The sequence below is a fragment of the Schistocerca gregaria genome, chromosome 2 (genome assembly GCF_023897955.1).
Source record: "Schistocerca gregaria isolate iqSchGreg1 chromosome 2, iqSchGreg1.2, whole genome shotgun sequence".
Classification (NCBI taxonomy): Eukaryota; Metazoa; Arthropoda; class Insecta; order Orthoptera; family Acrididae; genus Schistocerca; species Schistocerca gregaria.
Window position 1 is genome coordinate 105,235,665 of NC_064921.1, and position 16,313 is coordinate 105,251,977.

Sequence of the window (16,313 nt, forward strand, 5' to 3'; positions counted from 1 at the left end):
TTCTTAATTAAATCGTATCACTGAATACTTCGTTAACTGTGTTTCATTCAGCAACTACTCCCACAGCCACATTGCCGTATTTAGATGTAGTCCGGTAAAGCTGCATGAGTATGACAAAAGACTTCACGTATAATAGTCATTCATTGTATGTATTATCATGAGACACCAGTTATATTAGCATAGCGCATATTAATAACGTTTCCCGTTATGATATTGAACGAAATAGACACAAATATCAGGGATACTGTCAACAATATATTCACATAGTTATCGAAAACCGTCTAATGATGCGCAGGTAGCTTTTCAATCCCATGCATGTAGCGACTTGTTGATTCTGAGTTAAGCCATGTTTACAGCCCAACACCAAAACAAAACAAAACAAAACAAAAAGAAAACAAAAACTAACGTTCTTCGTGGTTGATTGAAAGGGGCGAGGAAGGTAAACACTTCCGGGTAGATCAGAAGACATGCGATGGACGTGTTTTCCTACCAAGTTCCTTGGTGCTGCCTTCCAGATCGCATTTATTACTCTCCGTTGAAAGTAATCTCATTTGTTGGCAACAAATGTCAAAAATGGCTCTGAGCACTATGCGACTTAACTTCTGAGCTCATCAGTCCCCTAGAACTTAGAACTACTTAAAGCTAACTAACCTAAGGACATCACAGACATCCATGCCCGAGGCAGGATTCGAATCTGCGACCGTAGCAGTCGCGCGGTTCCAGACTGTAGCGCCTAGAACCGCCCGGCCCAATAAGTGTCAACTGCAAAGGACACATCTCTGAGAAGCAGTTCGTAACACAAAACACATTATTTGTGCCACCAGAAAAATTACAATACATTTTGTTGAAGTAACCAGGCCATCGTTCGCTATAATGCTTGTTATGGCTTACCCATTATTTTCTCCTTATGAAATTACCATACGGTACTTGAAATCGCCATCAGGCCGCAATGATTTAGGTCATCTCTTTAAATCTATTATGGCAAACGCCAGGATCAGTCCACTGAAAGGGGACAGACAACATCCCTCCCCATACTTCCCACAATCTCGTTTCCGACTAGACGTTGTACCGTAATCCTCTTTTTTCTGTTTTAACCTCAACATGGTTATTGAAGGCAAGTGTAGCACGAAGGTTAACTGATCGTCACACTTGCCAATTATCGGATAGCATGGTAGTAAATTGTTGGAACGTCCTTCGTCGACGCTTGTTTGTCTTGCTGTATGTGGTGATTAATTCATCTCAAAACGACAAAACTTGACTTTTTTCGGTAGCATTCCCTCTGTACAGGGCGCAGGTGTTGCGAATTTCCTCCACTGCTTTCACCCTTTCATTAAACTCAAACAGAACGCATGTGAAAGCCGGTGGTTGGTTGGAATGAGGCTAAGGTGTAGGTTCGATTCCCGCTGGGGGTTCAAATTTTTTAACAGCCAACAACATACCCTCATCAACTTCATTAACGCCATGTACAGAACGCAGGACTGTGCCGTGGTTCCAGATCAACATTAAACAAGTCCATTTACTACTGACTGGATTAGAGTTCGCTTAGTTTTGGCAGTCAGAGGTGTAAGTCGCTTCTTTCAGAAACTCTGTCTCTAGTAGGCTTTCTTATACTAGTAATGTTATTTTAGTTCACGAACCAATCGTCATGTAAGGTCATAGGACCTTAATTTCTTATTTTAAGTGACCTTGAGATTTTGAAATTATTAGTACTCCACTGGGGCTCGAGCTCCGATTCTAATTTTTTTCTGGATTTGAACTCTTCGAGATGATACTGTCCCACTTCATTGTTTCCTCACGATGCCCAACTCCTCCAGGTCTATGCAAACGCCGCGATCCAAACTACGATTGAAAGGGGATTTGACAGTTGACACCTCTTCGTGTAGAGTCAACAACGACGATATGCACAGAGATGGTGTTTCAGGCAGCATAAAACTATTCGTTGTGTTACCTCTAGCCGCACATGTGCACAACAGGTAAAGAAACAATAAATATGTCTATTCGTAGCTATAAGACGATAGCGAAAGGTGCTGGGTTCGAATTCCTGGCAGGCAAAAATTATTGGTATCATCGCTTCAGGTTCCGATGTCACGCTACTGGCGAACATAGTTAAAATCTGACATCTGATTGTGCTTTGTTAACAATTCATATAGGTATAGGGATCTTCTCCCCGTCCATCACCACAGTTTTATTTCATGGCGTTTCACACTTGTACGTTGCACTTTATTACATATCTATCGTGGTTACTTCTCAGGGCAATATAAGCTTCACTGGGTTCCCAGTACAGTGCTAAACGTATCGTCATTTATTTCCAGGTTCGGACATTCGGCCTTGTAAACTGACACAGGTGAAAACTTCGGTATTTTAGGTCTCTTTATGCCCAGTCGAGTCTCCATCAACACGCAAGCTTTGTTTGATTAACAGTGGTTTCAAATTCTGATCACGAACAACTCGTTGTGTCACTTAATGGGTGTGATAAGACTTCTGCAGTGTCATTTATTGTTATGAAGTTTAACTTACATGCTTTAAATAGTGTCTGATCTCTAATAACGCGTTTTCTGATATTTGTTGTATCGCGGTATTAGTTCACATCTTCATTGACTGCCATAATGGGCAGTATTCTTCCGTGCTCTCTTGTGGTACACACAATGCCTATAGTCAAACGACTGTATCCCACGGTGTTTCGGCGTTTAGAGGACCTGCGACACAGCTACTTTATGATGGCTGCATTCAGGAGTGGCTCAAGCTTTTTGCTGTCAAGTTTACATTGGCTTTCTCTCCGGCCCTGAACGTTATTTCCCATGGGGCTCCATAACGCGCGTAACGTTGGAGCTCCAGGTAACTAGCAAACTCCTCCCCCTGCGTGTCTGCTCGGACACTGCCGAAGGAGCGGCCGCCTGTCTACTCACTGACCGAAGAGGCGCGGTCACACCGCCAGTCTCCATATTGTCCCTCCACCACGAACGACGCGGACGCGTTGGCACCTGCCATTCACCCTGCGTTCAGAACGGATCAACCGCGGCGTACCCGCAGTTACTATAAAATGCCTCGGCAGCAGAGCCTATGGTCAAAACAAGCGACACCTGAGGTGACCCATGCGAAGCGCCAAATCCTCCACCACCGCTACACCCCCAGGCAGCAGCCTCAAGACCACCGACCGTACCCAAAAGCGTCTTCAACTGTCCGCAAACTGCAGCCAGCTCCTCCTTCGTCCAAACAGTATGCACACAGTCTACCCAACCTAGCAAGACTAACTTAAGAATTGACTATAAAATCACAGCCAGAAACCTAAATATGCAACGTGCTACTTTCCTGGCATGTCATCAATGGAGGCTGTCGCCTTATGAGCTGTATAGCTGGCTGTTCACAAGAGATGACAGCTGCGCTACTGACTGCTTGACTCTACACTTTACAGTTACAAAAACGCGACATTACATCTCTTAAATAGAAAAACACACACAGAATTTAAGAAATATATTACTAAGAAAACGCAGTAAAAGATAGATACGTAACTTGCAGCTCTGCGGGTGTGTAATTGATAATGTCTTAAAAAGGGGTTACAAGACAAGTTATAAGACAAATATCAACAAAAAGAAAGAAGAGAAATTTAATATAGTCGAATTAGATCAGGCGATGCTGATAGAATCAAAAGGATGTGACGGTAAATGTAGTAAATGAGTTTTGCTATTTGGCAGCAAAACAACTTGTGGTGGCCGAAGTACAGAGGATATAAAATGCAGACTTGCAACAACAAAAAGGTAGTTTTGAAAAAGAGAAATTTGTTAATAACAAATATAAATGTAAGTGTTAGGAAGTCTTTCTGAAGATATTTGTCTGGAATGTCGCCTTCTACGGCAGTGTAAAATGGGCGATAACCAGTTCAGATAAGAAGAGAATAGGACAATTTCAAACTCGGTTCTTCGTGGGCACTTTTTAAGAAAATTAACATTATTATGGCAGGTCAAGTAACCTTCATTGAGTGCTGCACTATACTTCAAAGTGACACAGATACAAGACCTATTCTTGCAACATAGCGAACAAGTCTCTGTACATAACAGGTTAAAGTTCTACCAGTCGTTCAGTTTCTCGACGATAGAAATCCGCTCCTCAATCACGGGACCATTCGAGAACCGCTAGGTGAACGTCATGTTTGTTGGAAAATGTTTTTAACCTCCCGCCTCACATGTCCTTTTAGCTTGCCGATAAGAAGGAAGTCGGATGGTGCGAGATCTGGACTTCCCGATCAGCATCAACGACGCCTGTGCGACCTTGGTCAAATTTCTGGCACCGTTTCAGTAAGACTAGACGCGACACTGAATTTAGTGCATACATTGACAGAATTTCATGGTGAATCTGTACGGAATTTAGACGTTTTGCCCACAAGAATGATACTGTTCCGCGAACTTAAATTGCAGCGCCATTTCAATTGTATATTGTGGTGCTCCTGTTATCCGTACCGCAGTAGAACCACAAGGTGAAAATTATTGAACTATATGAGAAAAAACGTAAATTAGTTACAAACTACGACGTGCACACACTTTATTCAACATGTAAACGCCACTAAAGATATTCGGATTTGGATTATGACATGTTCGATAGGTCTGCCATCATTGGCGATAATGTGGCGCAGACGAATAACGATATTCTGCTGGACCCGTTGACGTGTCGGAACATCGATGCTGTCGATGACCTGCTGAATGGCTGTTTTCAGCTCAGCAATGTTTTTGGGGTTATTGGTGTACATCTTGTCTTTAATATAGCCCCACAAAAAGAAGACGCCTATGTTCAGATCCAGAGAATATGGTGAGCAGTCGAGGTTCATGCCAGTGGACCCTGGGTACCCCAGAACCACAATGCGGTCCCCAAAGTGCTCTTCCAGGACATCAAACGCTCTCCAGCTTCGATGTGGTCGAGCTCCGTCTTGCATGAACCACATCTTGTCGGAATCTGAGTGACTTTGGAAAATGGGGCCGAAATCATCTTCCAAAACCTTCATGATACCGTTCGGTAGTCACCGTACCACCAAGGAATATCGTACCGATTAATCCGTGACTGGGCATTGCACACCACACAGTCACCCGTTGAAGGCGAAGAGACTTCTAGATCGCGAAATGTGGATTCTCAGTTGCCCAAATGCACCAATTTTGCTTACTGACGAACCCATCTAAATGAAAGTGGGCTTCGTTGCTAAACCGAACCATACTGCGCATACTAATTCCCATCATTCCCCGTGGCCAACCGTTCAGTTTTTACGTCCTAGCGCAAACCGTTCAGAAGTTATGATGATTTTATTTCACGTAGGTCAATAATAGTCACTCTGTGTGCGTGGCGAGAAACACGGAACGTTTACAGTCTCCTGGCAGTGCACCACTCTTGTTGCGCAATGGTCTTAGCGTGGTACGACTTGTGTAGCTTACATTCTGTAGTCCCTAAGTGCAGAAAAATGTTGAAGGTAGGCGAATATATAGAATAATTAATGAGGAGGTGCCAAACGAATTGGGGAAAAAGAAAATATGTAGCACAACCTCACTAAATGAAGAAACCGTTTGATAGAACACATGAGGATTCACGGGATGTGTACGATTAACGTTTCATTAATCCTAATCACGATGTAAACTGCAATCTTTTACATTAACAAATCATCGTCAGTGGTATAAAAGATACAGGGCTGACAGGGGATCGAACACATGCCCTTCGTATTCATAGGCTAGTAAGTACCCACTTTTTTTACTTAAAAATGATTTTTGTCAATACAAATCAGGTACAAATGCAAAGTAACACGTGTGCAGGAATATTTTCCGTTATCTTGTATTATGTATGTGATCAGTCCTATTTCTGAACAATTCATTGTATTTATACGTACGAAATTCTTTCTTGATGTACCGGGGGGATCAAAAAGTCAGTATAAATTTGAAAACTTAATAAACCACGGAATAATGTAGATAGAGAAGAAAAAATTGACACACATGCTTGGAATGACATGGCATTTTATTAGAACAAAAAGACATACAAAGTATTACTAGACGCGTGAAAGATCGCTTGTGCGCGTCATTTGGTGATGATCGTGTGCTCAGCCGCCACTTTCGTCATGCTTGGCCTCCCAAGTCCCCAGACCTCAGTCCGTCCGATTATTGGCTTTGGGGTTACCTGAAGTCGCAAGTGTATCGTGATCGACCGACATCTCTAGGGATGCTGAAAGACAACATGCGACGCCAATGTCTCACCACAACTCCGGACGTGCTTTACAGTGCTGTTCACAACATTATTCCTAGACTACAGCTACTGTTGAGGAATGATGGTGGACATATTGAGCATTTCCTGTAAAGAACTTTGCTTTACTTTGTCTTACTTTCTTGTGCTAATTATTGCTATTCTGATCTGATGAAGCGCCATCTGTCGGACATTTTTTGAACTTTTGTATTTTACTGGTTCTAATAAAACCTCGCGTCATTCCAAGCATGTGTGTCAATTTGTACCTCTCTTACCTGCATTATTCCGTGATTTATTCAGTTTTCAAATTTATACTGTGTTTTTGATCATCCGGTACACTATCCACAAGGCATGAATTCAATACTTTGAGAATGCTTGTTGTGAATTATTTTTCAAAAAATAAAAATATTTGGTTATACAAATTGTACAGCCACACTGAGGAATGTTTATGACAGTTTTGACTTACGTTGTAATAATATCACTGCATTTTTTATTTTCGCGCTGTTGATTCACTCTTTCAGATAACAAAAATATAACACTACTATGATACCCATATAATGACTCTGCTGCTTCAAATCTACTAAGAGGACAAATGCAAATATTTTTAAAATGACATTTAAAATCGACACTAAAGGCACAGTTTATTTAAAAAACAAATACTCATGATTTGACACCCGTTAATGCTTAAGAATTTCAGTGTGACGCGTTATCGAGATCTGGAGGTTTCTTACGAATAATATGTGGTGATTTATTTCTCTATTTCTCCATGTGTGTCTGTAATTTGCATTTTTTTCAGTTTTTCACATTAGTCTGGTAACTGAAGTAGTTTTCTTTCAGATTTATTTTCAAACCATCGTTTTTAGCCCTGTTTCAATATTTCAATCTCTTCTTGTCGTTCCAACTCAAGTTTTCCAACTTGTCCTTGTGTCGTCGTTCTCCTCTATCTTTATGTTTCATGCTTTGTAAAATGTATTCATCTTCTTCTTCTTGGCAGTATTTGTCTCCTTTTCCAGCTCATTATTAAGCTCTTCTTTCTCACGAATTAAGTTTAAAAATGAAAGCCTCGTGCCGCAAAATGGATCGAACTTTGGATCGCTTTCTACGTCATTTGTCAATTTTTTCGTATTGTGTACTCATATCTCGGATGACGCACCACGTGACCTATATTTGAAGTTCTTTTGAAGTCAGGATTATGAAAATTGTGTTAGAAATAAAACAGTTACTGCTGCGAGGTTATTTTTATTTAAAAATAACGCGTTTCGCTGTGGTTGGGCATTATCAGATTATTTTAAACTATCAAATGAAGTTCATTGCCCCGGATACCAAAGCTGTACGTCAGCCACATACATATAAAACCGTCTGGATGAAAATCCGGTCATTTAAATAACCAAAAGGAACTGAGGGAACCTTTGAACTTTTACGGCAGCAAGTGGATCAGAGTGTAGAGCCACGCGCACGTATTGGCCTGATGCCAAACAGTTGAGCGGTCAGGTTTTCATCTTATCCAGTCTCTACCAAACAACCTTCAAGGTACTTCCTTTCCATGAAAATGGGATCTGAACGTGACTCGGCGAGTTTTTTGCCTCAAAACCACGTGATTTCCACAGTCGCGGAATCGAAAAGTTTCCCCAGCATTGACAGGATGTTGTAAATAGTGAAGGAGAATATACACTCCTGGAAATGGAAAAAAGAACACATTGACACCGGTGTGTCAGACCCACCATACTTGCTCCGGACACTGCGAGAGGGCTGTGCAAGCAATGATCACACGCACGGCACAGCGGACACACCAGGAACCGCGGTGTTGGCCGTCGAATGGCGCTAGCTGCGCAGCATTTGTGCACCGCCGCCGTCAGTGTCAGCCAGTTTGCCGTGGCATACGGAGCTCCATCGCAGTCTTTAACACTGGTAGCATGCCGCGACAGCGTGGACGTGAACCGTATGTGCAGTTGACGGACTTTGAGCGAGGGCGTATAGTGGGCATGCGGGAGGCCGAATTGCTCAACACGTGGGGCGTGAGGTCTCCACAGTACATCGATGTTGTCGCCAGTGGTCGGCGGAAGGTGCACGTGCCCGTCGACCTGGGACCGGACCACAGCGACGCACGTACGCACGCCAAGACCGAGGATCCTACGCAGTGCCGTAGGTGACCGCACCGCCACTTCCCAGCAAATTAGGGACACTGTTGCTCCTGGGGTATCGGCGAGGACCATTCGCAACCGTCTCCATGAAGCTGGCCTACGGTCCTGCACACCGTTAGGCCGTCTTCTGCTCACGCCCCAACATCGTGCAGCCCGCCTCCAGTGGTGTCGCGACAGGCGTGAATGGAGGGACGAATGGAGACGTGTCGTCTTCAGCGATGAGAGTCGCTTCTGCCTTGGTGCCAATGATGGTCGTATGCGTGTTTGGCGCCGTGCAGGTGAGCGCCACAATCAGGACTGCATACGATCGAGGCACACAGGGCCAACACCCGGCATCATGGTGTGGGGAGCGATCTCCTACACTGGCCGTACACCTCTGGTGATCGTCGAGGGGACACTGAATAGTGCACGGTACATCCAAACCGTCATCGAACCCATCGTTCTACCATTCCTAGACCGGCAAGGGAACTTGCTGTTCCAACAGGACAATGCACGTCAGTATGTATCCCGTACCACCCAACGTGCTCTAGAAGGTGTAAATCAACTACCCTGGCCAGCAAGATCTCCGGATCTGTCCCCCATTAAGCTTGTTTGGGACTGGATGAAGCGTCGTCTCACGCGATCTGCACGTCCAGCACGAACGCTGGTCCAACTGAGGCGCCAGGTGGAAATGGCATGGCAAGCCGTTCCACAGGACTACATCCAGCATCTCTACGATCGTCTCCATGGGAGAATAGCAGCCTGCATTGCTGCGAAACGTGGATATACAGTGAACTAGTGCCGACATTGTGCATGCTCTGTTGCCTGTGTCTATGTGCCTGTGGTTCTGTCAGTGTGATCATGTGATGTATCTGACCCCAGGAATGTGTCAATAAAGTTTCCCCTTCCTGGGACAATGAATTCACGGTGTTCTTATTTCAATTTCCAGGAGTGTATTATTGATGACTGAAGTCTGTGTTATGTGCATCTGTTGGTTTAATAAACTTAGGGAAAAATGCAACGTTTACATCAACATTAATGTTTTTTTAATTCGTCTTGTTTTATTGCTATTAACAATATCTGCAGTTGGTTTGGGATGGCTTCGGGCTTCTCGCTGTAGATGGCAGTCGACCAGGTGAACATTTAAACTGGCGAAGTGGAATTACCATGGCGCGCAAAGAACAGCCGCCAGGTATCGCCCGATCCCTGAGTCACTCATGCAACAAAGATAACGCAAAACAAACATTTCGTAGTGCAATAGCTCATCACGCCACGAGTGCTTAGATATGTAAAATGTAATGTGAGTACTTTTTGTATACCTAAGCGATTTGTAACGAAATAAATTCTTATACAAATATTTACAAAGGACTTAAGATCAAATAAGGCAGAAGGGATAGGTAACATTCCATCAGAATTTCTAAAATCATTGAGATACGTGGCAAAAAAGTATTATTCACGTTGGTGTGTAGAATGTCTGTCGACATACCATCTGACTTTCGGAAAAGCATCACCCACAGAATTCCGAAGACGCCAAGGGCTGACAAGTGCGCGAATTACCGCACACTCAGCTGAACAGCTCATGCATCCAAGTTGCTGACAAGAATAATAAACAGAATAATGGAAAAGAAATTTGAGGATGTGCTAGATGACGATCAGTTTGGCTTTAGGAAAAGTAAAGGCACGAGAGAGGCAATTCTGACGTTGCAGTTAATAAAGGAAACAAGGCTAAAGAAAAATCAAGACACTTTCATAGGATTTGTCGACCTGGAAAAAGCGTTCGACAACGTAAAACGGTGCAAGCTGTTCGAAATTCTGAGAAAAGTAGGAGTAAGATATAGCGAGAGAATGGTCATATACAATATGTACATCAGCCAAGAGGGGATTATAAGAGTGGACGACCAAGAACGATGTGCTCGTATTAAAAAGGGTGTAAGACAAGGATGTAGCCTTTCGTGCCTACTGTTCAATCTGTCCGTCGAGGAAGCAAGATAGATTCAGGAGTGGAATTAAAATTCAAGGTGAAAGAATATCAACGATACGATTCGCTGATAATATTGCTATCCTGAGGGAAAGTGAGGAACTACGTCATCTGCTTAATGGAATGAACAGTCTAATGAGTGCAAAGTATGGATTGAGAGTAAATAAAAGAAAGACGAAGGTAATGAGAAGTAGTAGAAATGAGAACAGCGAGAAACTTAAAATCTGGATTGATGGTCACGAAGTGAATGAAGTTAAGGAATTCTGCTACCTAGGCAGTTAAATAACCAATGACGGACGGAGCAAGGAGCACATCAAAAGCGGACTAGCAATGGCAAAAAGGGCATTCCTGGCCAAGAGAAATCTACTAATATCAAATATCGGCCTTAATTTGAGGAAGAAATTTCTGAGAGTACATCATTGTATGGTAGTGAAACATGGGCTGTGGGAAAACCGGAACGGAAGAGAATCGAAGCATTTGAGATGTGGTGCTACAGACGAATGTTGAAAATTAGGTGGTCTGATAAGGTAAGGAATGAGGAGGTTCTGCGCAAAATCGGAGAGGAAAGGAATATGTGGAAAACACTGATAAGGAGAACGGACATGTGCAATATGATTCCTTCATGTCTCAAGAGATTAAGACATAAAGGAATGACTTCCATGGTACTCGATGGAACTAAAGAGGACAAAAACTGTAGAGAAAGACAGAGATTTGAAATACATCCAGCAAATACTTGAGGATGTAAGTTTCAAGTGCTACTCTGAGGTAAAGAAGTTAGCACAGAAGAGGAATTCGTGACCGGCCGAATCAAACCAGTCAGAAGACTGCTGACCAAAAACGCAATTTATAAAGGTGGCATACAGACAATTGACAATATGTATATTTGATAAAAAAACACTCTTTACTTTTACATTAAAAGTTATTACGATAAAAACCATTAATATTAATTCATATCATATTACACAGAGTATATGAAGGTAGTGTCTGTTCCCGAAAGAACAGATACCACTGATGACCGTGCAGCTTCGGAACAGATACTACCTTCATATATAGTTAAAATATGGCTACCCGGCCATTGACCTTCTTGTGCGAACGCACACGTTATGCCCCAACTCGTACGGGACTTGATAGATTAATGTGCCACGACTAATGAGTGTGATGGGCAAACACCTATTAGGCGCACTAGAATGTAGTGGTGTGGACATGTTGGGAATGTGGGTCTCACGGGAGGCGTGCAAGGGATAAGTCCGTGCTGGCGCACTATCCTCTGTGCTCTCGGTGGCTTAGATGGAGCAGGCACGGTAGCTCAGCGTGTTCGGTCAGAGGGCTCTGTGCTTCTTATAATACAAGCAGCTGAGTCAAGGCATCAACTATCTACTTGAATGAATGTCTTGTGACGTCCGCCCAGACCAAACGCAACGAACTATATCGAAGAAAATAAGAAAATAAAAAAGAGGATGGATAGAGCGTCTGCCTTGTAAGCAGGAGATCCCGGGTTCTAGTCCCTGTCGGGGCACTCATTTTCAACATCTCGCCAATGATGTATATCAACGCCTGTTTGCAGCTAGGGTGTCGATTTAATTATCATTTATACAGAATACTTTATCACATATCACTGACTCAGTAAAATCCACAATAATACAACCCAAATTCTGTATCACTAAAGCATATGCGAGTGTTTGACACAGTGAGTGTCCGACTCATGCTAAGTGAGGTACGTCTTGTTATGACCAGACGATACTATGCTGTGGGTTCTTTGATTGCTCTGTGAGACGGCTCTTTGGAACTAGACCATATGAAATATGAGTTCATTTTATTACATGAATGATAAAAGGATTTACTTAACTTGATACAATCCTTTGTCGAAGAAGTGCTCGGGTATTTACAACTGTCACTGACTATTAAAGCATCCCTTGTCGCATACAAACTGTTCTCCTGAAGCGCAATGTTCAACAACTACAAGAATGCATCTGTTACTTGAGCTACACTTTAGCCCTCCTCGATGATACTGGCTGCTTCAGCTGAGGTCTTGAACTGAGGCAGAGTGCTTCCATGTTAGGATCTTTATTGATCTCGGCGAGCGAGGACACTGATGTGCTGACAAGGGAACCTCCCCATCGCACCCCCCTCAGATTTAGTTATAAGCTGGCACAGTGGATAAGCCATGAAAAACTGAACACAGACCAATCGAGAAAACAGGAATTAGTTGTGTGGAACTATGAAAAAAATAAGCAAAATATACAAACTGAGTAGTCCATGCGCAAGACCGGCAACATCAAGGATAGCGATAGCTTAGGAGCGCCGTGGTCCCGTGGTTAGCGTGAGCAGCTGCGGCCCGAGAGGTCCTTGGTTCAAGTCTTCCCTCGAGTGAAAGGTTTATTTTCGCAAAGTTTAGGATCTGTCCATTCGTTCACTGACGTCTCTGTTCACTGTAACGTTTAGTGTCTGTGTTTTGCGACCGCACCGCAAAACCGTGCGATTAGTAAACGAAAGGACGTGCCTCTCCAATGGGAACCGAAAACAATTGATCGCAAAGTCATAGGTCAACCGATTCCTCCACAGGAAAACACGTCTGATATATTCTATACGAGAACGGTGACGGCATGTGCGTCACATGACAGGAATATGTTGTCGACTCACCTAACATGTACACTTGGCGAATGGGTAAAAAGATTCTTCTACCTTGCCCGATTTAGGTTTTCTTCTGGATGTGATAATCACTCCAAAAAAGTGATGAAAACATAAGAGTTTGTCACATAAACTGCAACAAATGAATGCAACAGTTACCTCCCTCGCATCGGACGGACAGATAACAATTATCTGAAAATAAAAAAAATGAACTTTTCACTCCAGGGAAGACTTGAACCAAGGAGCTCTCGTTCCGCAGCTGCTCACGCTAACCACGGGACCACGACGCTCCTGAGCTCACGCTATCCTTGATGTTGACGATCTTGCGCATGGACTACTCAGTTTGTATATTTTGCTTTTTTTTTCATAGTACGACACAACTTCTTCCTGTTTTCTCGATCGATCTGTGTTCAGTTTTTCAAGACCTATTCACTGTGCCAACTTATAACTAAGTCTGAGGGTGGCTGCGATGGGGAGGTTCCCTTGTGAGAGAAAGAGCGTGCCTTCTTCAATCTCTCCCGCTCACCGTTGCGGATTGCAGCGAGACACCGCTAATTTCTGTGGTATCGATGTGCTTCGCCGAGTCTGGTGTGGCGCCGCGATCTTTGGATGATACCACACGCCTCGCACGATGGTTGTACGTTGTAGTTGAGCACCCGCTTTAGAATACGTTCCTATTGCGGCAGCTTACTATTGTGTGCCATTATCGACCGATCGACGCAGCCGACCGAGCAGATGGCAAGTGTGTGACGGCTTGTGTGTTGTTGCGGTGCGCAGAGCACGCTGAAGCGGCGCGAGCACCTGCAGGAGTCCAAGTTCTTCGCGTGCACTTGCGCGCGCTGCGCCGACCCCGCCGAGCTGGGCACGATGGTGGGCGCGCTCAAGTGCCCGCGGTGCGCCTGCGACGCCGGCGTCGTGCTCTCCACGGCGCCGCTGGACCCGGACGCGCCCTGGCGCTGCACCAACGCCAAGTGCCCCGGATACACCATCGCCGCCGCCAACGTACGCATGCTCATGGACAGGTACGTCACGCACTTCACAGCTGTTCCCTCTAGTACTTACCCAACCCTGAAGCCTCGTTTACACCGGGACGTAACACAGTGGTTCAAATGGCTCTAAGCACTACGGGACTCAACATCTCGAGTCAGTCCCCTAGAGCTACTTAAACCTAACTTACACCTATCTACATATACATCCATACTGCGCAAGACACCTGACGGTGTGTGGCGGAGGGTACCTTGACTACCTCCATCGGTTCTCCCTTCTATTCCAGTCTCGTATTGTTCGTGGAAAGAAGGATAGTCGATATGCTTGTGTGTGGGCTCTAATCTATCTGATTTTATCCTCATGGTCTCTTCGCGAGATATACGTAGGAGGGAGCAATATACTGCTTGACTCTTCGGTGAAGGTACAGGGTGTTTCAAAAATGACCGGTATATTTGAAACGGCAATACAAACTAAATGAGCAGCGATAGAAATACACCGTTTGTTGCAATATGCTTGGGATAACAGTACATTTTCAGGCGGACAAACTTTCGAAATTACAGTAGTTACAATTTTCAACAACAGATGGCGCTGCAAGTTATGTGAAAGATATAGAAGACAACGCAGTCTGTGGGTGCGCCATTCTGTACGTCGTCTTTCTGCTGTAAGCGTGTGGTGTTAACAACGTGCAAGTGCGCTGTGGACAACATGGTTCATTCCTTAGAACAGAGGATTTTTCTGGTGTCGGAATTCCACCACCTAGAACACAGTGTTGTTGCAACAAGACGAAGTTTTCAACAGAGGTTTAATGTAACCAAAGGACCGAAAAGCGATACAATAAAGGATCTGTTTGAAAATTTTCAACGGACTGGGAATGTGACGGATGAACGTGCTGGAAAGGTAGGGCGACCGCGTACGGCAACCACAGAGGGCAACGCGCAGCTAGTGCAGCAGGTGATCCAACAGCGGCCTCGGGTTTCCGTTCGCCGTGTTGCAGCTGCGGTCCAAATGACGCCAACGTCCACGTATCGTCTCATGCGCCAGAGTTTACACCTCTATCCACACAAAATTCAAACGCGGCAACCCCTCAGCGCCGCTACCATTGAGGCACGAGAGACATTCGCTAACGATATAGTGCACAGGGTTGATGACGGCGATATGCATGTGCGCAGCATTTGGTTTACTGACGAAGCTTATTTTTACCTGGATGGCTTCGTCAATAAACAGAACTGGCGCATATGGGGAACCGAAAAGCCCCATGTCGCAGTCCCATCGTCCCTGCATCCTCAAAAAGTACTGGTCTGGGCCGCCATTTCTTCCAAAGGAATCTTTGGCCCATTTTTCAGATACGAAACGATTACTGCATCACGCTATCTGGACATTCTTCGTGAATTTGTGGCGGTACAAACTGCCTTAGACGACACTGCGAACACCTCGTGGTTTATGCAAGATGGTGCCCGGCCACATCGCACGGCCGACGTCTTTAATTTCCTGAATGAATATTTCGATGATCGTGTGATTGCTTTGGGCTATCCGAAACATACAGGAGGCGGCGTGGATTTGCCTTCCTATTCGCCAGACATGAACCCCTGTGACTTCTTTCTGTGGGGACACTTGAAAGACCAGGTGTACCGCCAGAATCCAGAAACAATTGAACAGCTGAAGCAGTACATCTCATCTGCATGTGAAGCCATTCCGCCAGACACGTTGTCAAAGGTTTCAGGTAATTTCATTCAGAGACTACGCCATATTATTGCTACGCATGGTGGATATGTGGAAAATATCGTACTATAGAGTTTCCCAGACCGCAGCGCCATGTGTTGTTGACAATTGTAACTACTCTAATTTCGAAAGTTTGTCTGCCTGAAAATGTACTGTTGTCCCAAGCATATTGCAATAAACGGTGTATTTCTATCGCTGCTCGTTTAGTTTGTATTGCCGTTTCAAATATACTGGTCATTTTTGAAACACCCTGTATGTTCTCGTAACTTCAACAAAAGCCCATACTGAGCTACTGAGCTACTGAGCGTCTCTCCTGCAGAGTCTTCCATTGTAGTTTATCTATCATCTCCGTAACGCTTTCGCGATTACTAAATGATCCTGTAACGAAGCGAGCTGCTCTCTTTTGGATCTTCTCTATCTCTTCTATCAATCCTATCTGAGCCGTACTCAAGCAATGGGCGAAGAAGCGTACTGTAACCTACTTCCTTTGTTTTCGTATTGCATTACCTTAGGATTCTTCCAATGAATCTCAGTCTGGCATCTGCGTCACCAACGATCAACTTCATATAATCATTCCAGTTTAAATCACTCCTAATGCGTACTCCCAGATAATTTATGGAATTAACTGCTTCCAGTTGCTGACCTGCTATATTGTAGCTAAATGATAAGCGATC

At 44.2% G+C, this 16,313-nt stretch overlaps 1 protein-coding gene across 1 annotated transcript in view; it reads left to right on the forward strand.

Moving 5' to 3' along the window:
* The window catches only part of LOC126336449 (SET domain-containing protein SmydA-8-like), a 332,354-nt gene that overhangs the window by 294,145 nt on the left and 21,896 nt on the right, over window positions 1-16,313 (forward strand). Inside the window, exon 6 of the mRNA XM_050000158.1 lies at window positions 13,711-13,955. Within this exon, the coding sequence (XP_049856115.1) occupies window positions 13,711-13,955 (245 nt within the window). The remainder of the gene's footprint in view (window positions 1-13,710; window positions 13,956-16,313) is intronic.